The sequence below is a fragment of the Apiospora aurea genome (genome assembly GCF_038362705.1).
Source record: "Apiospora aurea strain CBS 24483 chromosome Unknown utg000001l_segment0_segment0, whole genome shotgun sequence".
NCBI lineage: Eukaryota > Fungi > Ascomycota > Sordariomycetes > Amphisphaeriales > Apiosporaceae > Apiospora > Apiospora aurea.
Genome location: NW_027117388.1, coordinates 164,575 through 188,726, shown reverse-complemented (window position 1 = coordinate 188,726; position 24,152 = coordinate 164,575). Strand labels below are relative to the sequence as shown.

At 54.6% G+C, this 24,152-nt stretch overlaps 10 protein-coding genes across 10 annotated transcripts; 5 read left to right on the top strand and 5 right to left on the bottom strand.

Moving 5' to 3' along the window:
* Nucleotides 1-175: 175 nt before the first annotated feature.
* On the bottom strand, nucleotides 176-2,599 carry PG986_000075 (uncharacterized protein; the record flags this gene model as incomplete). Its single annotated transcript, XM_066836297.1, has 5 exons — nucleotides 176-306; nucleotides 664-787; nucleotides 1,043-1,178; nucleotides 1,232-1,427; nucleotides 1,921-2,599. The coding sequence occupies 5 exons, from the start codon at nucleotides 2,597-2,599 to the stop codon at nucleotides 176-178; spliced, it is 1,266 nt and encodes a 421-aa protein (XP_066705190.1).
* Nucleotides 2,600-3,941: 1,342 nt separating this feature from the next.
* Nucleotides 3,942-8,654, bottom strand: PG986_000074 (uncharacterized protein; the record flags this gene model as incomplete). Its single annotated transcript, XM_066836296.1, has 6 exons — nucleotides 3,942-4,694; nucleotides 4,779-5,066; nucleotides 5,150-5,570; nucleotides 5,672-8,277; nucleotides 8,337-8,435; nucleotides 8,526-8,654. 6 exons carry the CDS (start codon nucleotides 8,652-8,654, stop codon nucleotides 3,942-3,944), a joined length of 4,296 nt encoding a protein of 1,431 aa, XP_066705189.1.
* A 1,021-nt stretch (nucleotides 8,655-9,675) lies between these two features.
* On the top strand, nucleotides 9,676-10,495 carry PG986_000073 (Chloroperoxidase; the record flags this gene model as incomplete). The annotated part of the gene is made up of 2 exons (XM_066836295.1): nucleotides 9,676-10,095; nucleotides 10,130-10,495. 2 exons carry the CDS (start codon nucleotides 9,676-9,678, stop codon nucleotides 10,493-10,495), a joined length of 786 nt encoding a protein of 261 aa, XP_066705188.1.
* A 1,532-nt stretch (nucleotides 10,496-12,027) lies between these two features.
* PG986_000072 (uncharacterized protein) lies at nucleotides 12,028-13,663 on the bottom strand (the record flags this gene model as incomplete). The annotated part of the gene is made up of 3 exons (XM_066836294.1): nucleotides 12,028-13,156; nucleotides 13,197-13,550; nucleotides 13,617-13,663. 3 exons carry the CDS (start codon nucleotides 13,661-13,663, stop codon nucleotides 12,028-12,030), a joined length of 1,530 nt encoding a protein of 509 aa, XP_066705187.1.
* A 463-nt stretch (nucleotides 13,664-14,126) lies between these two features.
* On the top strand, nucleotides 14,127-16,306 carry PG986_000071 (kinase-like domain-containing protein; the record flags this gene model as incomplete). Its single annotated transcript, XM_066836293.1, has 4 exons — nucleotides 14,127-14,477; nucleotides 14,554-14,763; nucleotides 14,852-15,927; nucleotides 15,985-16,306. The coding sequence occupies 4 exons, from the start codon at nucleotides 14,127-14,129 to the stop codon at nucleotides 16,304-16,306; spliced, it is 1,959 nt and encodes a 652-aa protein (XP_066705186.1).
* Nucleotides 16,307-16,641: 335 nt separating this feature from the next.
* Nucleotides 16,642-16,821, top strand: PG986_000070 (uncharacterized protein; the record flags this gene model as incomplete). Its single annotated transcript, XM_066836292.1, has 1 exon — nucleotides 16,642-16,821. One exon carries the CDS (start codon nucleotides 16,642-16,644, stop codon nucleotides 16,819-16,821), a length of 180 nt encoding a protein of 59 aa, XP_066705185.1.
* A 238-nt stretch (nucleotides 16,822-17,059) lies between these two features.
* On the top strand, nucleotides 17,060-17,476 carry PG986_000069 (uncharacterized protein; the record flags this gene model as incomplete). The annotated part of the gene is made up of 1 exon (XM_066836291.1): nucleotides 17,060-17,476. One exon carries the CDS (start codon nucleotides 17,060-17,062, stop codon nucleotides 17,474-17,476), a length of 417 nt encoding a protein of 138 aa, XP_066705184.1.
* Nucleotides 17,477-18,730: 1,254 nt separating this feature from the next.
* PG986_000068 (uncharacterized protein) lies at nucleotides 18,731-19,825 on the top strand (the record flags this gene model as incomplete). The annotated part of the gene is made up of 1 exon (XM_066836290.1): nucleotides 18,731-19,825. The coding sequence occupies one exon, from the start codon at nucleotides 18,731-18,733 to the stop codon at nucleotides 19,823-19,825; it is 1,095 nt and encodes a 364-aa protein (XP_066705183.1).
* A 1,363-nt stretch (nucleotides 19,826-21,188) lies between these two features.
* Nucleotides 21,189-21,413, bottom strand: PG986_000067 (uncharacterized protein; the record flags this gene model as incomplete). Its single annotated transcript, XM_066836289.1, has 1 exon — nucleotides 21,189-21,413. The coding sequence occupies one exon, from the start codon at nucleotides 21,411-21,413 to the stop codon at nucleotides 21,189-21,191; it is 225 nt and encodes a 74-aa protein (XP_066705182.1).
* A 1,124-nt stretch (nucleotides 21,414-22,537) lies between these two features.
* Nucleotides 22,538-23,366, bottom strand: PG986_000066 (uncharacterized protein; the record flags this gene model as incomplete). The annotated part of the gene is made up of 2 exons (XM_066836288.1): nucleotides 22,538-23,168; nucleotides 23,266-23,366. The coding sequence occupies 2 exons, from the start codon at nucleotides 23,364-23,366 to the stop codon at nucleotides 22,538-22,540; spliced, it is 732 nt and encodes a 243-aa protein (XP_066705181.1).
* Nucleotides 23,367-24,152: the final 786 nt, after the last annotated feature.

Here is a 24,152-nt window from a genome sequence, read left to right as displayed (position 1 = left end):
GCAGGGCTGATTTTACCTATTCAGTAAGGGGATTGTTTAAAAGCAAAGCATTCATCGCTGACTCTTCGGTGAAATCTGAATTCTAGAGTACCTTTCTTTTTCTATACTGAATTTGGTTTTGTTCATTTTTCGTCGTTACTTTTTATCCACTAGAATAAGAACCGAAAGCACCCTCTCAGACAGCATTGGCAGAGGGAACACCACGGCGAAGCCTATCTTCCTCGAAGGGACGCTTTCTCGGAGGGGGCGGCCACTGCTGGCTGGGCTGCCGCGTCGCAGCGGCGACAGGGGAGGAAAAGACGTAGACTACATTATCGTAGGAACAGGATGGTGTATTAGAAAGCTAAAAGGAAGTCAAGTATACGAAGGTTCTCAGGCCGTCTTAAGCTATGGTGGTGTCCTCTCTATACTGCCGGCTAAACCTTGGCTATCATTGGGTCAGTATACTCATCCAATCGAAGCCGGTGAAGAGGTTGGGCAAATACCTACTCCTGTCTGGTCGGCCATGTTATTGCTCATCGTCGCGGTAGACGGGAGTCATCGGATTGGGAAACCCAGGCCGGAAACGTAGCAGGCTGCAATGTTGCTTATCCATAATCTGCAAAGGCCTAAAGGTGGTGCCTACAGACTGGAGGTAGGCACACGCATGAGGTAAGTACGCACCAATGACGGGCTTGTAGGGCTGCCAGTGGATAGCTCCTTCCCACTGTTGGCTGTCAATCGATGCCGCATTGCCGTGGCCCGCAATGTTTGGCAGAGGGCCCCAATAGCTTATGCATTTCTGCACCTATCTACCTGGCAGCGACAAATGGCAAGTAGCTAGGTCGCTTGTAGCATGACATGGGAATCAGCTCAGGTGTATACCCAAGGCAAAGAGACAGCCGCTGCCGCTGTTGTGACCCTGCCGTTAAAACGAAGTACATTTTCACCACAGAGTTCTTGCATCGATCAGGGGCAAATCTGATTTTTGCTTATGAACTCGAACGTTTATTTCAGACTGCCAAATGACATTTTGTGTAACCGTTCCTTTCTGCTTCACTACCTCTCGACCTTGGCCAGTGGCGTAACCCCCTAATTCACCTGGGGAGGTGCCACCGTTACCGTTACCGTTACCGTTACCGTTACCGTTACCGTTGCCGTCGCAATCGCCGTCGCCGTCACTACCACCTCCTAGACCACTAATTTGATGCAGCCACATATCCACTCAGCTGCCTCCTTACTTCATTCGTACCGGATGATGAGACCAGCGTCAGCCGTGGCGCGGCACTCGCAATCGGGCAGCGTCATGTAATTAGGTCGGGGCCTTGAGAGATGGCTGCCAGTGCCGCAGGAGTGTACGCCGCCCATGGAGTAGCAGCAAGGACGGGCACGGCCGCACCTAGGATAACTAGGGACGGCGCGATCCGCTTTGAGACATGCATATTGGGCTGAAAGAGATGTCAAAGCGTACTCGAATGTATCTCCCGTCACACGTGGGAATGCCTGGATTGGATGGGTGATGATCGTTTTCCCAAGTGGCTGTGGGAAGCACGTAGATGCCTTCCAAGGTCCAACCCTACCTGCCTTCACCAATCCAAGTCGTAGCTTCCTAAGCTTCTATTGGTACTGCTGGTTGCTTAGGAGATTCCCATCACTGCATCCCTCTTATATCGCTGAAATCGATTCGGACTTCCATCCTGCAGGCTTCTTGGTCGCTTCCCCGCCAAACCAAATGCTTCTGTCGCCACGACTGCGAGTCTGCCTACTGATTTCCAACTCCAAACTAAGAAGGCCAAGGAGGATGGGGTGGGAGGATTGGACTATATGATGAGTTCAGCACTACCCCAGCCGTGTCGCAACCCATCATCCATTGCCGCGAAGAACAATACTTGCCCCCGTCTTACGTACAAAGCTAGTCCTCCAGATTATATCCATGCGAACCTATCCGTGGAGACTTGTGATCGCCTGGAGATTTTCGGAACTCTGAAGAAATCCCACGCAGGACGACTTCGACCAAATCCTGCACCATCAGTGGGACCTGGCCCATCTTCCCCGTATCGGCACAGACGTCATCAAAGATGACATCCAGCGCGTCGAGGATCCGGTCATGGCCGCCGATCGAGATGTAGCCGCCCTCGATCGCGTACTTCATCTCGCGGATCTCCTCGACGACGCTGCCCGGGAACTTCAAGGACGGACCGCCCGCACCCCGCTGCCCCGACCCGTCCGTGCCCATCAGGCGGTAAACGTTTTGGTACTGCACCAGCCGCTCGAGTATATACTTGGTGCTCCTCGCGCCCAGTACCGGCACCCCGCCATCCGCCTTCCAGTCGCGGAGAAACGGTACAGTTTTGCTGACGAAAGTACCCTGGTGAATCGTCTTGCATCTCTCGGCCTTGCCTGCGGCACGCTCGTTGACCAGTGCGCCAACAACGAGCGCCTTGGTGCTGTCGTCCGGCTCCGGGGTCGTGGTGTTCGCCGGGGGCGCCGAAGGCCGCGGATATGGTGGCGTGGGAGAGACAAGAGATATGGTGGTCGTTTCGGTGTGGTTTGGGAATCGAAGACCCATCGGTAAGACGGATCCTGCTAGAGCCAGCACCAGGAGCAGAGTGGGGAACATGTTTAGGAGGAGATGACTGGTTTCGGCGTTGAAGGAATATACTCTGGTCGTACCCGCTTCTGTCGGACGGTAGAGCTCGTCGAACGATTCATAAAGTGAGTGCTATCTAAAAGAAGGAGGGGGAAAAGACAAAAAAGAAGGGTACTATGGTGCCAATAAATACACAAATGGGATATCTAGCGTAGCGCGCCGGCCGCGTCAGGGGGCTAGCCACTGTCTCTATCCTACTACGGCAGCTTCTTGAACTACCGAATATCCAGTGCGAATGTGCCCTTAATATTGCTCTAGGAGAGGCATGCTCTTCTCGCGTTCAAGGTTAGTTCCATCCTGGTCGACATTCCATATATACGAGCTGCTACCAGCAAGGTGTAATGCCATATCATTCTCATTATATGAGCTCGCATTTTAGCTAGGTTTAATCGTGGATGGCCCTGGACAATGTGAAAAGGGGCTCAAATCTTCTCGTCTTGGGGCTATTATACCAGAGGCCTAAACAAGTCTAGTAACAACAACACTGCAAAAAGAATGAAATATCTTGACATCTTAGCCAGCACAACCACGTGATACTGAGGATCCCCACGTCATTACCGACGCTGGTGTTAATTCGGCCCTCGGCTGCTTGTATACGGGAGAGCGGGCGGGATCCCTAATATTCAGCAGGACATGGTCGTCTGTCTGCTCATATTACAGAGCGTGAATGGTGCCCCGAGGTCGTGATACCAGCTGCGTGTACTTGACGCGAGAGAATCCGTCGACAATGTGAGGTCCAATCAAGACAGCTTTCGAATGCTTCGCACGTGCAATGCACCAAGATCAAACATGTCAAAAATAGCACAGGCAGAGGGAAGGGTCCTTTAACCATGTACTTGTCAAATACGGAATTCCTCTCCCTCCCACAAACAGTTACGCTACCTAGGTAAGTACTTATGTTCCCGTGTCACCCACCTGTCTTATCTCTACCCCATTTCTCCAGTTGCCAATGGCAGGCGCGTTGGCCTCTCGGGTTCAAACTCCTCCAAAGACCAATTACCTTGGTGCGGGTACCTTGTGCTACTGCAATCCATCAATTTCTTGACATCCGATGAATGTGCTGCAGTGCAGTCAGAGCCCTTTCCACCTGATACAGCATCCGCCGATGGGCTCGAGTTTGGTGCTGTTTCTACCGACTCACCCTTTTTTCTTAACAATGCTGGGGCCGCCGTTTTGGCAAGAGCTGCCTTGGTCGGCCAGTTGCTAACAATATTGTTTTATCTTAATTATTCCTCATCTTCGTAGAATACTTCCATACATAACAAATAAAATACAAGGACTCTCTCACGAATACTATCGGTGTACGGCGTGATCACCCAGCCCGCACCCCGTCGCCAGCTGCGTAGTCCTGACCCCCGTCGTCTTCTCCAAAGCGTGTTGGAAGCAAGGGCAGCAGTGCTGATTCCCCCCCCTTTTCGCCATCCTCCTTGCCCTCCGCGTCAGCCTTCAACTTCGCCTCGGCCTCGGCGCAGACGCAGCCCACAGTCGCGAACGCGCCGCCGACGGTGCTGGGCCCCTGGGGCTGGTACCACGGCGGGCAGAAGTCCGGCAGGGCGGGCGCGGTCGTCACGCGGCCGAACGGGTGGCCGCCGGGGACCCCGTACTCCGACTTCCCGAACCCGTCGAACCGGATCTTCCACGTCATGGGATAGGGCACGAACTCGTCCCACGTGGGCGTGAGATACGTGTCCGCCCGGGGCTGCAGCACCTCGTCGGTCCAGATCTCGTCGCCGCCGTCCTCGAGCGACCGGACCTGCTGCTGAATCCAATCGACGCGCCCGGGCGCCATGAAGTGCGCGTACCCTTCGCTCGTCGAGTCGAGCGGGACCCGCTTCAGCCGGCCCTGCGCGTCGTGGCCCCGGCGCGGGTTCCGCATCTGCGCCACGAACCGGATCATCGACGTCAGGGACAGGGTCGCGAAGCGCCGCGGCGAGAAGACGCCGTACTTGTCCGCGATGCTGAGCTGCGAGGTCAGGAACTCGACTTCGTCCGCGTCGCTCTTCTTCTTGGCCGCGATACTCTGGGTCTTGGCCTCGTCGCCCTGGGCCTTTGCGATGGCCTTTGACTGTGTGAGTGAAAAGACTAGGTGTCAGCACGGAAGTTTTTGCAATGAATCGACTCTCCGATAGGTGTTAGATGAACAACTCACAAGATTGAGGACAACAACATCTCCCTTCTCTATCTTGACGGGATTTCCTGGCTTGGCCCATCCAAACTGGTAGTCGGCCGTCTTGATAGCCTTGCGGACGATCGGCAATTCAACTGTGGCCTGGGCCATCAATTGGACCATCTTCTCCACCTCCTTATCATCCTCGCCCTCAGTACCGAAGACGAACTTCTGGAGCTTAACCCATTCCGGCTTCGACCCGTCGGTAGGCGGCGGGGAGTCGGCAAACTTGTAAAGATCCTCCATGTAGCCATCCAACGTAGCCGTGAACTGGAAAGAAGAACTCAGTTAGCCACTAATTGCTGCTGGAGACCCCAAGGGAAAACCGGCAGGGTATGAGAAAGTTAACTGACCGAAACAACCGAGTTGTAGGCAAAGTCGAGGCAGATGAGAAGGAGGATGGCCGCCGCCTTGCGCTGGTCCTTCTCATACTCCAAGACCTGCTTCGCCACAAAGACGCCCAGCTCGTGCATGTGGCTCGCCCCCCGCTTGCCGAACAGGGCCCGCGTCAGGTCCCACTGGTTGGCCTCCCAGATGGTGCCGTTCTGGGTCAGATCGATGAGCGTCTGCATGGACTTCCTGAAAGCCCGGCGGCGGGCCATCCACTTGGTCTCGTCGGCGTTGTAGGCGAGGAAGACCTGGCAGTTGGTGATGTGCTGGTAGATCTCGTCCTCGCTGTACGTGCTGCCCTTCTTGTCGACGGGCTGCCGGCGCAGCTTGTCGCCGAAGCCGAGGAAGTCGGCGACGTAGTGCGTGACCACGGGAATGGCAAAGCTGTGTTGTAAGTAGAAACGGTTCGGTCAGCCCGGGCTTCTTTTTCAAGCGCCAGTCGAAACAGCAAGGGCCAAGGGGGGTAGTGGGTCGGCTGGGCTTACTCTCTAGTGGCATCGATCTGGAATGTCGAGTTTGTCATAGAAATCGACTCTCTCATGACTATCGTCTTCATCAAGTCTTCAAGATAGCGCTTCAAGTCTTCTTCACTCTCCTCAATGTACCGGTCCAGGCTCTCGGATGAGAGGGAAGGCGCCTTCTGGTCTGGGTCCAAGACGGCCCGGACGGCTGCCGGCAGGCTGGGCTTGTACAAGTAGGCAGGATTGGTGAAGTTCTTGCTCTTGGCCCCCCGCAAGACGAGGGAGATATCGTCGAAGCTGTCGAGATGCCATGGCTTCACGGGCTTCTTGGCCGGGGCGGCAGCAGGGACGCTGTCGTTTTTCTTGGTTTGCGTGTCGGAATCTTCCTGCGGCGCCGCCGTCTCGGCGAAGTCGTTGGCGTAGCCTTGGGCCTGGGCGTAGATGGCGTTCTGCTTGGCCGTGTAGAAGGGGTGGAAGAAGCGGATGGTGTCGCTCTCGAACCAGCCCGGGAAGGCGCGCTGGAGCAGGCGGTGGAAGACGGAGCTCTTGCAGACCTCGTTGTTGGGCGTGACCTCCTTCATGCCCCACGAGGTCAGCGAGTTGGTATTCCAGTCGACCGTGTAGAAGCGGTCCGAGCGGACGAGGGTGATGGCGTCGGAGAAGATGGCCGACCAGAGCGCCGAGCTCGACTCGCTCGGGCCCGGGTCCAGGCCCATGCGCGCGTCCGACTCGCAGAAGATGCCCGGGTACAGCTCGATCTTGTCGGGGTGCTCGTACAGGTCCCGCAGCGCGTTCTGGATCTCGGCGTTCTGGGTCACGCTCTCAAAGGTCGCGTGCCGCGGCAGGCCGAAGAAGTCGCGGAAGTCGTTCAGCGTGCCCGTCTCCCACTTGCGCGCCTGCTGGATGCCCATGATCTCGACGGCCTTGAGGCACCTGGGCACGTTCCGGGGGCCGAAGTTGGAAATGGGGTCGTCCATGGCCGAGGTGAGCTCCTCGAGCATCTGGCTGTCGTCGAAGAGGTTCGTGATGGCGTTTCGCGTGAAGTGCTTGGAGTGGTTTGTTTCTCCCGCGCCATCAACGCCGGTCATGGGGATGCCACCGGTACCGTTCTCGACGGCTGCAGACGTTGGTGTAGTTTTAGGTGCATCGGGGATACCAAACGTCGCCTCCCATGGCTGGGGAGCCCCCTTGCCCCTCTTCTTGTCTCTCGCGCCCTTTTGCTGGATCGCCGCCATGGTGCCGAGGAACTCTGGGAGCGAGGCTTTGCTAGGGTTTCTGAATCCCATCGCCGTCTTCATGAACTCCTCGGTGTACTTCTCATCCTTGCGGGAGATGGCGCAGTGGAAGCGATAGAGCAGGTTGAACTCGACCGTGACCTGGTTGCCGAGGCCGCGGCTCGTCTTCTTCTGGTCGAAGTCGGCGCGGGGATCGAGGGTGAAGTTGGTGTCGAACTGGTGGAAGCCCATGAGCGCTCGGAGGTAGTCGTGGACCGAGACCTGGATGTACATGCCGCAGGTAATGAGGCGGGCGGTGTTGAAGAGATCGTCGTCTTGCTTCTTCCTGGCGGCCTCCCAGGCGTCCTCAAAGCCCTTGCACTGGGCCTCGAACTCTTCATATTTGTCGCCGGGCCCTGCGCCTTCCTCCTTGAGCTTCAGCTTCTTCTCCTCGAGATGGAGCTCGAGCTTCTCCGTCAATGCGACGAGGCTCTTGTACACGGCAGAACCTTCATATTTGGCAATGGCATCAAGAGCGGCTTTCTCCGCCTTCTCCGTGGCCTCACGCTCTTCCCTCTCCTCCTCCGTCTCATTCTCCTGATATATGAGGGCCACGGGGGCATCTGGAGGTCTTGCAGCCTGAGCTTTCGCAAACTCCGTCTCGTACTGATCGCACAACTTTCGGACTCTGGCATCGAGGGGCGCCTTTTGACCATATTCATTGCGGTCAGGAAGGTGCTCCTGTATCAAAGAGACCAGCTTCGTCTTTTCGTACATGACGGGAACACTGAAGCGACCGTTGTCGTTGATGCGAAGCAGCTGCTGCGCCGCGTAATTGTGGTATCGGTTGTACATGACCAACATGATGCACACGCCGGGCGGCTGCCGCAACAGTCGGTCTTCGGCGAACGTGTCCGGCTTGAGAAGCCCGAGCTTGTACTTGTCATCGCGGATCTTGCCCAGCATCTCCTGGTTGTAGCCATAGAGGGGAGACAGGTCCAGGTAGGACGAGCTGTCGGAGATGTTCTTGTCATTGTCGTTTGTTCGGAAGATGTCGTGGATGATGATGGTGGCGTGGTAGATGAGCATGGAAGAGAGTCCCGACTCGCTCGCCCGGCCGCCCTCTTGTCTCGCCATCAGCTTGTCAAAGAGATCCGAAGGGTCGGGAAGGGCGCCCAGCGGAGCTGTCTTGGACGGAACCGTCTTGGCGTAGGGAGCGCCTGCTTGGCCAAGGTGCGGATTGATGACGCTGTTGAACTTGCCGTCGGCCGTTCGGTACTGGAAGGCATCGCCAAGGTAGGTCAAGGGAGGGTGCAACATCTTGTCGTACTTGTCCTTCACCCCCTGGTTGATAAAATCCTGCCGTAGGGTGCTGTAATTGGACAGGCTACCCGCAACGGTAGCAGCAGCTTGGCCCTGTACACCACCGCGTCAGTAAAGGGGCCGTCGAGGCACTCATTCGCGGCCAAGCTTACATCAAGTCCAGTGCCATGGATGACTCCCTCCGCGATCCGCCCCAGCGACGGCCAGTTTTTGGGCTGCAGTGCCGCCTTGACATCTTGCCATGTGCTGGTCTGGGGAGTAGTTGGGTCCTAATTAAGACGAAAAGCAGTTGTCAGTCAGAGCACAACCTGAAAAGCACGTAGCCTTTTCTTTTTACTTACTCCAATGAGGTCGTCTCCGTGGAACTTTGCGTACTTCGCCTCTGCGTTCTTGTTCCTGAGCTGCAAGGTGAGCTGCATCAAGTCCTCCTCCTGAGGGCTCTCAGGAGCCCTTGCTGCGTGGCCGTTCATGATGAAAACAGGAAGGTTTCGATTGGTTTTGACGTTAATATAGGGGTGGTGAGGGTGGTATACAATCAGGGGCAAAGGCAGAGGCATAGGCGGAGGCCAACGCTCAGTGTTGATGCCCGACGAGTGCACTCCCAAAGTGATTCAGTAGGTGAAGGGAAGCGAAGGGACGACTTGGAACAACAGGATCTCGTATAAGGAGATGGTGCAACTCGATGCCTGTTATTGTATCTATCCAAGCCCGCCGTGGTTGACCAACAGCAACCGTTCAAGACAATCATGGAGCCGCCATCCAATATCAGCGCCCGTTTTCGAATACGAGCCGTGTGGTGGCGTCTGGACCGCCAAGACACATGCCTCGAGCACGGTGATGGTCCAGCTTCTGTTGACAGTCGGAGGTGATAGATACGGTTGGTATGCGGCATGGCCTTCAGCTCGACCGGCGCTGCATTTTTTCGATCAGCCACTTTGAGAATGCATTTGACTTTTTCCTTTTCTTTCTCAGATCGGCGAATGCCTGGGTATGCTCTCAAGTTCTCGAACACCATTTCCCCACGCCCAAGGGGGGCCAAAACAGGACCGGATTGGATGAAGCTCCGAGACATTATTCAGGGCTGTGGCATGAACCTTGGACTAGAACAGGAAAGGCTGGCTGCCGTCCCGACCCGGCGTTGCGGCTGAAGTCGGCGTGCTTAGTATTGGATATGCTACAAGCTCAATTGGACGCCACATCGGAAACCCCATACAGGGTAGGGTCTCGGCCTGGCCTGGTGCGGTTCGGCAAGGCTCTAACCCGCAAACACTTGCTCATACCATATCATCTTATCATATCATCTCGAGCCGTTGCCGTCATCACATATTTCCCCATCTCTAGTTACCGTTTATCCTTCAAGGTTCAAGTAATTGAGTCAAGTCCAGCGACTCACGTCAGAGATATCCTCTTTTTCGAACCTCTCGATTCTCTACCTCAGATCAGCTCCTTCTTCTTCTTCTTCTTCTTCTTCTTCTCCAGTAGCTCATCACAATGTCTGCCTCCCTGCCTATTGGGCAATACGCCAAGGAACCTGCAGACGCAAGCAGGAGCCCCTGCCCCGTCGTCAACGCCCTGGCCAACCATGGCTATCTGGAGCGGAGCGGACGGAAAATCTACATGGAAGACCTCACTGCCGCCATGGGGCACGTCGGAGTGAGTCCCCTTCTCGGCTCCGTCTTCGCCGTGCCGACCTACTTCGAGTATCACGATCCCGCCCTGGCGTACATGTGGAAGCCTGTCGGCGCCTGGCAGAAAACCTGGTCCCTGATCGGAAACCCATATTCCTTTTTCGACTACTTCGGCTGCTGGAACGAGGAGCAGGTCACCGACAACGGGAGGAAGTATCTCAACCTCGTCGACCTCGCCTCCCACGGCGCCATCGAGCACGACATCTCCCTGTCACGTCGCGACGTTGGACAAAAAAGAGGGAAACAACGCGCCCCAGAAAGACTTGATTGCGGAGATGCTGAGATTCTCCTCCGACGGCGAATCCCTGACCATCGACGACCTGGCCGCCTTCATCAAGGCGCGGATCAAGCGCCAGCTCAAGGACAACCCGGAGCTGGTCTATGGGCCGGCCGAGCACCAGGTCAACTGCGGCCAGATTGCACTCATGATGGGCTGCTTCGGCGACGGCAAGACGATCCCCCTCAGTTATGTCAAGGCCATCTTTGAGGAGGAGAGGCTGCCGGTTGAGGAGGGCTGGACCAAGAGGGCCTGGTGGACCATGGGGCTTGCCGAGTTCTTCGGAGCTGTGAGGAACCTGGTCACCAAAGTCAACGTCAATTTTGATCTCCCTGCGGCTTCTTAAGCATTCCATTTGTCTGCTGTTTGAGTTGTTTATCGACGTGTAAGCAATCGAATATCTAGATTGTGTATTTAATGACTTATTCCTTATATTTATTCAGTTGAATTAACATTTTTACCGAAGAACTGTGAACGTTAGCTTCTTGTCATTGCATTATGTTGTTCGTGACCTAATACTCCATCGCAATGATCATAGTAACGCGCCACACCAGATAGTCCGGGGGGGAGTCCCCAGAGACCGGCAACGGCATACAATGCACACGTTGAATAGGCAACGGCCAATCCCACATTCCAGAGCGTATGGCGTTGCACCAAGCCACAGCTGCGGGGTGTAAAAGCGATGCTTCTTGTGGCCCGTCTGCGTGAATCATACTAACACCAAAACGTCGTTATTTCAGCCAGCCACATAGCTAGCTGAGAACGCTGCATGAAACGTTGTGTCACAAACAAGCAATCTGGACTGCGGGTTTCTCCTGCGTCTGGGACACAATAGCTCAGGCTTGCGAAGATAAGGAGGCATGGGCTGCCGCTTGGAATCTCAGCTCGTCGCCGGTCAACACTCGAGAGTGATACTGGGGTAGCCCTTGGTTTGATTTGTTGTGACAAGGAGTAGCGGCATATATAGCTGAACATCTCGAATTCAAGGCACATCCGTCCGCAACTACTGTGCATTTCACTGTAGCCAACCTATTCTAATTTCCTAATCCTCAAAAGGGGTTGCTAGTCGCATCCTGCTGATTGCTTTGTGCTGCTTTTTCCCCGTCAGTTTCAACCCCAGGTTCTGTTCCACGCATCCAAGCTGCTGTTCAGGGGACACCGAGCTATTCGAGTCTGCTCAATCATCGCGGTTTTCTCCCACCCTTCATACCTCCTCACACGCCATGTCTTCCCTTCAGCTTGTAAAGAACTGGATAATAATGAGGGGGGACAGGCTAGACATAATGATAATCAAAATGAGTCATTCAGTACGTTTATTATTATTCCATTTTCTCTTTTCCTCCTGGGCTAATCGCTAGAATAAACTATAGGTAGTCACTGTGTTTATTCGGATGTGTTGGTGGGTTGACAAGTTTATCCCCTTTTGAACTTGACACCGAGATGGGGTTACGTGAGCGGAAGTCTCTGGGCTTACTTGACTGATATTACCACCACAGGCACTTGTAGAAGCTATTCCTGGGTGATTAACTTGAATTGCTCGTGTAATGATCTAGCCCCGTACATAGGCTTCCATTTGGAAGCTGGCAGCGCTCGAAACGACTCCGTAAAAAGGGAGCACGACGTGATCGATGGCATGCACAAGTATCCGGGTGTCAGGCCACGGGATCAGAGGGATCAGCATTATATCACAAGCTGTGGTCGAGAACGGTCGATACGAACAGGAAGATGAACGACTCTGTAATCGTTACAGGAAACAACTAGGCTATTTGCTTTGTGGAAATATGCAAGCATGACCAACCCATCACACCGCAATATCACCGAGTTTTGTGATGATCTTCTCGATGAATCGCACGCCGACGATGATCCCGTCGGCGTCTGTCATTCCGACTCGTCGCCGAAGTCCTCATTGTTGGCATCGAGACATGTGAGACAGGTTGCGACGACGGCCGAGTACCTGGGTCCCATGCGACGCGACAGTCGCGTCTTGGCGAGAGAGAGTAAGGAGTCCTTAATTCGATAGGCTTCGCGCATCTCTGTAGGAAGCATAGAGCCACCGCTCTCGTCGTCATTAGCCGGATAAACGGCCGGCTCTTCTTGAACTTCCTTGAGCAGTGGACCCGGCTCGGGTTTCTCGCCTGGTGCGTCATAGCTGACAAGGGATGTCGACAGGCCCAGTTCGAGCAAACACACGCCGAGGCTATAGATGTCATGTTGCATGATATACGACGTTTCTGGGTTGATTCCCTGTCGGGTCGGATGGCGATACAAGTTCCTGTGCCAGTCCGCGTCCCCTTTCTTCAGTGTCCCGGCGTCTGCTGACCGAAAACACTCAAATCCGACGAGAAACGTGGACATTGAAGTACTTTCGACATTCTCAAAAAGCAGGATAGACTCCGGGTGGATGTTCTTGTGGACAAAGTTGAAGTTGTGCACGAAACCGACGGAGTTGGCCAGGTCTCTTGCAATTTGTATCTGCTGACTCAAGTGCAGACAGTCGTGGTTCTGCACGAGTACCTGTCGAAGGCTAGTTGGTGGTTTGAGGCTTTCCGGCACATGGTATATCAAGTTGAACTGTTGGATCTGTTGGCTGTCTTGCGCCTGGGCCGTCATGACTCCCTTGGCTTTCAGTAGACCAAATGTGTTTGGGTCGGCATTGGCCAGCTTCCTCGCCAAGTCCCGAACGTCCTTTTTGACGGCCATTTGGTTACTCTGGGGTAGCATGTCGAGTCGGTCGACGATAAAGTGCTTCGATTGTTTGCCTTTGCGTTGGCGCAGAGCCAAGCGAGCGGACGAGAACGCAATGGGCGAGAAGTCCAGCGAGGGGTCCAAGGATAAGAACACGGAAGTTGTTCGCTGCGGGGGCTCGCGCAGTGCGTCCCGCAAGCCATCTGCCAGCGAGACGGCGGTCGTTGAGGTTGCGATAGACCATGTTCTGGGCCTTTGGTCCTTGGGACCCTTGTCGGCGTCATTTTCATTCAACGCGCCAAGCTCCTGATCGATGACGGGGCTCGCGATTCTCATTCATGAGGAACCAGCAGGGGTCGAACCGTTTCTGCCACTGTTCCAGGTCGTCCATGATGGCATCGAACGCGTTCTTAGTGAGCGTGTAGCGCCCTCGCTTGACCTTCCATGTGCTGGTCGCCGGTGCCGCTGCCGAGCCCGGAGACTCGAGCAGCTTGTCCAGCTTGGCAGAGGCCAGGGACAGCTTTGTGGCAAGGACGCCGAGGACGTCGTCTATGGTCTCCAGAAAGTCCTCGTCAATCGTCTTGACGACTTTTTGTATAAATTCTATCTGGGTCCTTGTCTGGGCCCAGTAGAGGTTGAGACTGATGGCCCTTTCCCGGATTTCGGTGTCGGCGTTCTTCCATGTTTCGCACGCCTCGGCAATGCGTACGCCAAGCCTGTGCAGGGCCGTTAGCACCTTCGATGATTCCTGAGAACGACCAAACCCGTCGGTATATACTCACTTGAAACACAGCTCCACTGCCGTCAGTATCGTACCCAGCTCTGCCATTACAACTTGGGAACTGGAAAGATAGATTAATTTCGGTGATTTGTTGTTGGGGAGATATCAATGGCGGTCTGGGTGTGGTTTGGGCAGCTGACAGGCAGAGTGAGCCTGCGCAGCCAACCAAACCAAGATTGGGGGCGAAGTGACGCCCGCGCTTACTTCCTGCAGCTCACTGGCTGGGGGGCACTGCCTCATGATTTCCTGGTTTCCTACGATCGGGGTCTGTTCATCTTCCTCGCTGTTCTCATCCTGCTCCAAATGCTTTTTATATAGCAGTTGACGGGTCTTCATCAGTCTATCGGCGCCCCCATCGTACAATTCAAAGTGTGAGCTCTAGCGCCCGGTCACTATTGATTAATTACTGGGTACTGATTGACTCAGGGTCCGGCAGCCAACTCCCGCCATTTCCCCCGCAACAGGCCCACCAATGCCGACAATGTCACGGCTGGAGCGACAGCGCTGAACCATGCCACCCCGTCCCTTTGCGACAGCAACATCATCCGCCCAGCAGCTCTCCGACCTAGTCAAAGACTCGAGGCTCGAGACCCAGACTCTTCAGACATGCACGCAACATGTCTTCTACGAGACCGGCCGCACCGCCCACGAACGACACGTCCGCCGTACCGAACAATGGGTCCGTCAGCGCTTTCTCGGCCAGGGCGCGTACGGCATCGTCCACCTCGAGAAGAGCATGGCGGGCGACGGTGAGAAGGAGAGGCTTCGCGCGGTCAAGGAGATCAAGAAACACATTGGTAGCGGAGAGGAACTGGACTATGCCCGGGAGCTAGAGGCCATTGCCAAGTTCTCCAACTACAAGGTAAGCTTGCATCCATATATCTGTCTACGATTGCCTGCTTTTGGCGTTTTGTCAATTGATCGCGTCTCGTTTACAGTACGCGCATTGTTTCGTGACATCGCATGGGTGGTTCGAGACGAACGAGTCCGTCTTTATTGCCATGGAGTACCTGGCGCACGGCGATCTTCAACAACACCTAACACGGCCTTTGTCCGAGATCGAAGCAAAGCAGATTACAGCCCAGGTCCTCGAGGGCCTGCAATACATGCACGAGAATGGATTTGTTCATAGGGATCTGAAGCCAGGCGTATGTGCCCCTTTCACCCATCCCCTACTGGAAGTTTAAAGGCAAGGTCTAGTTGGAGAAGAAACAAGCTGATTCGAACGTCCACTAGAACATCATGGTGGTCAACAAGGGCCCGCCTTGGTTCGTCAAAATTGCGGATTTTGGTATCAGCAAGCGGCGCCAACAGGATGTCACGACATTGCACACTCTACAGCGCGGTACCCTCGGCTTTGCGGCCCCCGAGGTCTTCGGGTTCGGTTCCGATAAGAAGTATACCTTCTCCGTCGATATGTGGTCCCTCGGCGCCGTGGCCTACCGGATACTCACCCAGTCCACCCCATTTCCCACCATAGCCGATTTGAGCGCGTACGTGTTCAAACAGAAGGGATTTCCTACGGCCTTGTTCGAAGCCCACAAGGTGTCGGAAACGGCGCAAAACCTCATTGCCGCGCTCATGATGCCGGATCCGCAGGACCGTCTCACGGCCACCACAGCTGCACAGCATGAGTGGCTGTCGGGAACACCGTCGAGCTTCATCGGACAACAGCCCGCCAGCGAGTGCGTACCCTGCTCCGTGAAGACCATGTATACATTGGATATTACTGACAGCAAAGATAGAACTTCATTCCCTCCGTCCACCATGGTTCATACCGATGAGGTGGCATTCACAGCAGCTTCCAATGCGTGGAGTACTGATACTATCACGGTCGCTTTGGCAAATACGACTCTTCGGGACACCACGATTGAAACGCCGAATTACCAGCCACCAACTGTCTCGGGGCATCTCGAAGAAGAGACAATCCAGGGGCCTAAGCTTCCAGTTGACTCGGTGGTACTGCTCGAAGAAGTTCGTCCTACAACCCCGGCACCCGTCGATGGGTCAACAGAAGAGCCGCGGAGTCGCGAAGAGGTTGACCATCGCCATACATCGAGCATGTCAGATTTAACTCAACCCGTTTCATCGGAAGCCCCGGCCTCCACCACTCAGCTGCCCGCCGTAGCATCTGCCCAGGACCCATCCTCCATGCGGATGGAACTGCAAGATGATGCTAGATTCAACGAGGTAGCGCACATAGTTGATGAACATGCCAGTGATAGAGAACAAGGGGAACGCGGATACGCCGGCCGAGACGATGAACAGAGCGATTATGAAGACACGGAATATACCACTAGCGATACGGAAAGGTAAGCCCCGTCTTGTTCCATTCTCCCCATTGGCACCTTGGTCTGACTCCACACTAGCGTCGAGGAAACACGGATGCTTGCATTCCAGTGTCATTGGTGCTCCGAGTTGACCAAGGGATCGAGATCCGGCCCTACCGAGCAACTCGCTTGCCAGCACGTGGTCTGCCACGCATGCTTGTTGGAGGCCTTTGCCTTATCCCTCATCTCGCCGGTTTACATGGCCCCGAGATGCTGCGGGGAGGTGATCCCGCTCTGGCACTTTAGGAACATCGTCGTCCGACCAGAAGTCAATGAGGCGTGGAGGTTCATGTACGGATTCACGGAAAAGATGAGGGCGGGCCCGTGGCTCTGCCCCAAAGGGCCATGTCGGCAAGCCTGAGGTATCGATCAATCGGCTTCCAATGTGGAAGAGAAGAGTAGTGTGCGAACGTTGCAATACTCTGAAGCTCAATGGGAAGTTCGAGTCGGTCACCTTTTGTCTGTTCTGCAAGGGCGAGAGAAAAGAGTGTACGGGCTATTGCGTTAGGCGTTGCGACGATGCCATCGACCCCTTCGTACACAAAATGCATTTCGTGGATGAAATAGAAGAAAACATGGCAGCTCACGCATACGATGTGAAAAAGGCAATCAATGAGGGACGGTACCAGGGTTGGGTGCCCTGGGAGGAGGTGAAGAACGAGGTTGTTCTGCGTTGCCCACTGATGCTCTCACCTCATGAGCCTCATCAGCATCCACCTGAGTCTCTGCGACCACAGCCTGACGACAGAGTCCAAGGGGACCTCACATCCCGACGCCAGGATCTACACGGGGTACTGGAAACACCCCCCGCAAGGCCAGATCGAACTTACGCCAGATCCCTCCACCTTCCCGTCCGTCTCCGCGTACGGAAGGTGAGAACGAAGGACCGTCCAAGCAATGGGCTCACATGGAGTTCGCGGCACATTACCTACAGGTTTCAAGGAACAAACAGCGACGCCGTAACCGTACGCCACCGCCCCCGCTGCATTCTACATCAGTCCATTATATGCCGTCCGATTATGATTCTCGATCAAGCACACCTGAATCAGCAAGGACTCCTACCTTCTGCCTTGGTTGCGGATGTTGGCCGGAGGACTGCCAGTGTGACGAGGCGATGCCGCCATCTGGCTCTGCGCGGAGGGATCGCGGAGACGGGCCGGCCGCCACTGAGCAGGTGAAATATGGGCGTTTGTCCGATGATGACCAAAAAGACACCTTTGCTGGTAATCTCGCCGCATTTGACGGGTACATCCCTCCGGACGCGAAAGTCCAGGGGATGGACATGGAGGGTGTCGACGAATGGAGGCACGGGGTACACCCTTGCCCCCCCATCCACCCCCACGAGGGTGCATACCAGGGATGGGTATCGCCAGGCGCCACCGCGCTTCTCTACACCCTCGTCGGCTTCTGGGTTCACATCGGCGCTCCCCAGCGGGGCAAGGTCGGACCAGCATTACGGCCCTCCGTTGCCCTCTTCTATGGATCACCCTGCTACTTCGTTTCCCAAAGTGAAGTCTGCGCCAGACTATGATGGCACTTGGTCGGGTTACACGGTGTTAGGGGCGCCTTATACGGGGAGAAGATTGCCAAAGTATATTTCGGATGATTCGCTTTATGCGCCGTTGGAATAGTCCATTTTCAGACCGCAACCAGAGCATAATGTTTATGGTGTGCAGTACACGACGCCCTACGAACGGTAGCTCTGCATGGAGAGGGGATATATCTGCATATAGTTAGGTATATGTACAAGTTCTTGGTCTGGAAAAGCAGTGGAGCTGTGTGGTTTTGTGCTGCGAAAACCGCAAGAGAACTGGAGTCGAGGAGAAGCAAACGCCTGCGTAAGAGGTTTGATTGACGATCTACCATCATCTTTGGTAGAGTTGCAAATATTGTGAGACATCACATTACCACTCAGAACACCATCTAAACTCAATATTGAAATCACAAGCACAGGGGCAGCTCCAAGGCGCGACCGGTCATGGACATCGAAGGGTGCTGGCATCTTATAGTTGGTCGGTTGGCCGGTCATCGCCCTCCCAAAAGAAAACAGCAGAGCAAACTCGATGCATGCAGGCCAAGCAGGCTGCTGCAATACGGCCAATCGTTTCATGGCCAACCTGCCGTGGAGTCGCAAGCATTCAAGGGATGGTGGTAAGCAGTGTAAAGGACATCCTCCATTCGACCTTTTGCCGAAAAAGGCTTATGCTCATTATGTACTTAGCAGCGGGTGAGCGAGACCGAGCCTTGGCGAGTTTGGGAGCGAAAGGGGGAATGAAGGCACACGTCAGCTCCCGCACTGCCATCCATTGAACCCATGCCTTACAGCGCCCGCTAATCCGCTAAACCCAGCGCGCTGTAGCACAAGCCGCCCCAATGGACCCAACTGGGGGCCAGCAACGGAGCGGGGCGAGGCGCAGCCCAAAATAACACAACACCATACCTACTGTACTTAAAGTAAGTACTGAACACCTCGCATTCGCATTTCTGTCCTACGTACTCCGTACTTACAGGCATACATACATCACATGCATGCACTCACCTCAGCTCCGGCTTAGTCGAAGTCCCGATTCCTACTCCTGCGGACAAAGAGAAGGCTGAGAGCCCCCTTCAGTAGATACACGTATATAAGAGCAAATGCCAAGTCGAGACTATTGGAAAATGCGCTTTTCCCTGATTCAATTCCCTGCTGTCGCTCGGGAGGTTGACTTACACCACCACCACCACCACCACCACCACACGCCGTGATTGAAGACCCGGCTGCCGCTGAACCGTAGTCGCAGCCAAAATGTCCGCCATGACTACCGCCACCATTACCAGGAACGACTTCGCAATCGAGCCTTTCCCCGCTTACGCTTACGCTTCCGAACCGACCTCTTCTACCGCGACGCCGTCCGACACCGGCCATCGGCAACGGTGGTCCTCGCCCTCCGAGGTGTCGTCACTGCACTCCTTCCACTCGTCGCACCCCGAGCATGACCGCCCCGTCTCCCCCGCCAGCTGCCACTCCGGGTCCCCACCTTCGTACACGCCGCCCGTCACCCGAGCCCGCACCTCGGCCGCCGAGGCAGCGCTGGGCCACGTCGCCGAGCGGCCCGTCGCCATCCCGCAGCAGCGGCCCACGCCGACCGCGCCGTTCTACCCGGCCTACGCGCCCTCGCTGCGCAACCACGGCATCACGCCCGCGGCCTGGCGCAAGTTCGTCGCCAACATGAACGAGGCCATCCTCACGACGTCGTCCGTCTCGGATCATACCCGGTCCATCACCCGTCGGATCCGGGCCGCGTCGGGCGGGATGTGGAGCGCCATCGTGTCGTCGTCGGCGTCGCTCGTCCCTGGTAGCAAAGACAACAGCAAGAACGCCGACAGCATCCACCACACCAACGACGAGTCATCTGGGTCCGGGTCCGGGTCCGGGTCCGGGACCGGAGCTTCGTCGTCGACCGGGAGGACGTCCCCGCCCACCCCTACCTCCCCCCCGACCACCAGCGGCCCCTGCCGCACCCTCCGCGAGGAGCGCGTCATCGCCTGCGTCGCCGCCGCCAACATCGCCTGGTTCCACCCCCAGGGCCTGCACGTCGCCATGGTGGACACGACGGTGCTGGCGGGCAAGCTGGTCGGCGCCGGCAGCGGCGACGTGCGGGGGATCCTGCCGAGCCGGCTCGTCGAGGCGGCGCGGCCCCGGCGCGACGAGGGGCCGGCGGCGCAGCTGGCCGCGCTGCGGCCGTGGATCGCGGAGCTCGAGGTGGATCGGCCCGAGTCGGGGTCGGGAGGGTCGGGAGGGTCAGCGTATGCGGCGAAGACGGTGCTGGATTTGGCGCCGTATTCGCTGTGGATTGTGGTTACGAGGCGGACGGAGGGGGATATTGCGGCTGGGTACTAGGTGTATTGCATGGTTGGAGGAAGCAGAAAGGGGCACCAAGTCGACTGAAGGATCTTTTTCTTTTCTTTTATGTAAAATCAAAAGTCTTAAAATGGAGTCATGTGCGGGCCGGTAGGAATTCAAGTCATGGAATGGTTTTAGCTATATGATACCAATGCAATTTAGATTTCCACGCCAGCCATGGAGAGCTTATAGGATTCATTTACGTGATGTTGGTCTCTCTAAGTAGGATCACAGACGGGAGATTGGTATATATGTATTGATGCAGACTAGATATACGGATAGGGGTTGAGGTATTTACTATCGAGCAATACACCTCATACTTCTTAGCCTTGTGGTTTCTTGCCTTCCTCTTATGGGGGGTATCAGCAAGACCACCTCGGGTAAAGCAATCATAGATTGCCTCCTCAGCCAGACTGGCAAGGACAGCGCTCGTAGAAGCACTTGGAGAGCGTATCCTTTGTGCAGTGAGGACACTTATACACGGAAGCATCGACTACCCTGCCACAGTGAATACAGTTTTTCTCGGCCCTGTCATCCGGGGGATACGTTAGCTTCTGTACGGACTGTTAAGAGGGGATGGTTAGAAGACTTACATTTTGATCGTTGGGGTTGGTTGGAAATGTTGTAATTATGTCTGAGCTCACGAAGGAATATAAGCGCCAGTCGACCTGGTAAATTCTACCGGTTGCGCTGGGTATGCCGGTATTTTGTACATTTCTGATATCATGGTTCACTGCAGTTGTGAGAGAGGACAATAAAGAGTATTGTTCTTTAGGCGCTCTTCCAAACAAGGAACTCAACTTGTCAATGCAGTTTGTCAGACCGCACGGCTTTCTCCTTCTACTTCTCCTCTTTTAGTGCTATGGGTGGTGCCGAAGTTATGAGGTCCTTGCTTGTCATGTCCTTTCGCCAAAGCGTGGAATACATCATGGAAATCCTCAGTCGTATCAGATCGCCAACAGGGAGAGTCAGATGTTCCTTCCTGTCCATCCGGCTCCTCCGATACTCCAACTCACGGGGACGGACGTAGATGGGCGTATCATTATGCATTTCAGTGTTGCTCATGGCTGTGGGTGTCCACAACTTGCAGCTTGCGGGAATTGATGATTTATTGTCTAAGTTATGTTCAGGGGTATATTCGATATCCAGTTGAGGGTAAATACATCAGCCTCCCATGCCAGTGTCCGTAGCCTTCCAACTCCAGACTTGGATGCACTCATACCTAATGCGTGTTAGCTTTGCCCATGTGGATGAAACCAGGGTTTTATTTACCGTTTACAGGATAGATCCTGCAATGATTGTTGTCCCGGCCAATGTCCTTTTGTCATCGATGTAGACAAGGGCTCGGGGGCTGCAGCAATCAAAACCACATGGCGTGGACGTCTTGCCGAGCCTGGCAGTTCTCGCAGTCCTTCCACTTGTACCGCTTCACCGTCTGTTTCTGGACTGATTTCTTGCAGGTGCCGAAGCCGCCCAGGCGGTAAGCCGTCCGACATTGTTCCTTGAAGTCTTTGTCGGTCTTCTCGCCGTGGTACTGGTTGCACTGGCCGCACTGCACCTGGCGGTATTCGTAGATGTGGCACATTGTTGCCTTGTGGTTGGAGCTAGGGGATCAATGGAGTGTAGTAGTGGTGGTCGGACTCAGTAGTCTTTGTTCTCATGGTTCTTCTTCTTCTTGTCGCGTTGGTCCATAGTATGCTGAGCATTGAGCTCTGTGTCTAGGGGAGGAGACCAAGCCATTATATATATATGTGTGTGTGTGTGTGTGTGTGTGTGTGTGTGTGTATGGGTGCGTCAGGTGCGTGGTGGCAAGACGCTCTCATCCCGGATGCGAACGCAGCGACAAAAACGAAGGGAATGCGTCTTTCAACGACACTGGCGACGAGACCAGCATTGCCATGACTGATTGCCGCTGTGGGATGTCATCTGCCAGGCCATTCATTGTTCAGCTTGACAAAGAATCACCACCACGACAAGGGCGTCCTTTGTACGTTCACAGCATTCCAACATGCATTTTCCCACATATCTGCTGGAAATATGTATTTGCCATAGCTCCTAACTGAGAACTCTTTTTTTTTACTTCTCCATCATCCAGATCGTGCATGTATCAAAGGGGTGACAGAGGATGCTGTTCAGAGCCTGCGGCAACCTGCAGCAATTTTAATGGATTATACTATTCCAAAAGGCTTTTTTATTCACGCGATTTGTTTTTCGCGCTATAATTCGGACGATTGAGTTGCAGTCGCACCATTCGGATTGGGCGCAGACTGTTTGCAAGTTTCCAGCTCAAATTTGTTGGCCGGAGATGACCCCAGTCGGCGTAGCCAACCAGCGCGAGTTCGCGACACCAGGTTACTCGGGTTTCAAATGCTCGACTTCCATTTCAGTAACGCGATTGCATTGATTTCAACCGTGAGGTCTCGCATATGGGGCGTTGAGGACGTACGCAGTTGATGGATAGCACAGATGCAGATCTAGAAGATCCAAGATGCCATGGTTAGAAAATATCGACTCACAGTGGCCTTGGGATAATAAAAGGCGACTTCGGTCTGAGTCCAGTAAAGAATGCATGTATATCCCTGAATTCCTACATCCACATGCCAATACTACTCTGGCCAACATTCTTCCCAACGACCACATCTTCCACTCTGCTCCTTACGCATGGGATATCGTCCTCACGCATCCCCTCTGCTTGACACCCCCTGAGCCTTAGTTCTTGTAGCTGTCCTTCTGCATATCCAGCGTCATGAACTTGACATCGAGGCCCAAAAGGCCCTTCGTGACATAGTACCCGGCGTATTTGGAGTATTTATCCGCTGTCTTCTGGTCGAAGCCAGGCAACTCAGTGGGAACGCCATTCTTGCTCTCCGTAATGACGTCGTCGACATTGTGGTACTTCTCAATCGAAGCGTCCTTGCCGGTGAGGTCCTTGACGATCTTCTTGAACGCGTCGAGATCATTCGGGTTCTCGAACGTGCCCTCCTGGATCTTGTGGTCCGTCCCGACCTTGACCTTGGCGTAGATGTACACCTTGGGGCTCTTGAGCTTGTCGTTCTTGTTGGCGTCCCAGGCGGCCTTGAGCTCGCGCTCGGCCTTTTGCTGGCCCACGGACCCGCAGGTGTAGTGCCCCACGACGGCGGCCTTGCTGGTGCCGATCACAACGCCGAAGCACTGGTTGTAGCCGACGGAGCTGACGGACTTCTCGTCCTTTTTCGAGAAGTCGACGAACTTGGTCTGGTCTTGGCGGATCTTGGCGGGGGCGGCGTCGACCTTTTCCTTAAAGCTCTTCAGGGCGCTGGTGTCCTTGCGGGCTACCAGGGTCGCCGAGCCCTCGACAGTGCTGATGACGTTACGGTTAGCTTTTGGGAGTCGATACAGACGAGTCCACGACGTCATCTAACGGGGATGCGAGCGGCCAGCGGTATTCGAAGACTTACCCTATTGGCTGTGGTGCTGCGAGGCAGAGGTTGATGGCCGAAGGGGCCAAAAGAAGGGCAGCCAGAATTCGGCCGAAGCTCTGAGCTGAGAGGAGCTGCATGTTGAGTATTGTGGATTTGATTTGGGGGAATTCGATTTCTAATTGTATAGTGGTTTGGTAGTAGTCGATGGGGACCAGTTGTTTGAGTGCTTGTTGGTTGAAACATGAGAGATGGAATGGGACTTTATATACAGCGAGGGTGCGTTCATGGCTCCATTTTATTACCTTATTTTCTCTGCTTCTCGCTCGTCATGCAATGACGTATCACTCGTGTGGCTTACTATTCGCTGATATCATATATACGGAGCATTTCAAGAGCGGTATTTTCCTAGAATATATTTTATCAGTAGGCAGTTATAAATATCCAGGTCACAGCTCGAATCCTGATGGCTCCATAGCTTCGGTAAACAGTAGTCCAAAGTGAAAAGATCGGCATTTTGCCAAGAGTCGTGAGCCTCGAAAGTGGATGCCTAGCCCTTTTGATAGACGCGAAAGGAGCATACGCAGTACCGCCTTCGGCAGAGTTCGTATAATATACGACGAGGTGCTTAACAAGCTTACTGTTTTCTAACGCGACTGTCGTCTAGTTTTATTCTTAGACACAGGTCAAGCTACGCGCAGTAACAGATTAATCCACATAAGATCCGAGCGAAGCCGATTAGCCAATCCGAGTTTGGCCTCATTTTAAGAGTTCAGAATCAAGACACATAGCTTCGGGGCACCGCGGAATCCAATAACTAATTGACCCGGCTTACAGCGATTGTTAACCGTCATCACTTTTGTACCTTGGTAAACTACATGATCTGATATGAGAATACACTGGCTAGCATCACCTTGAATTGTTTG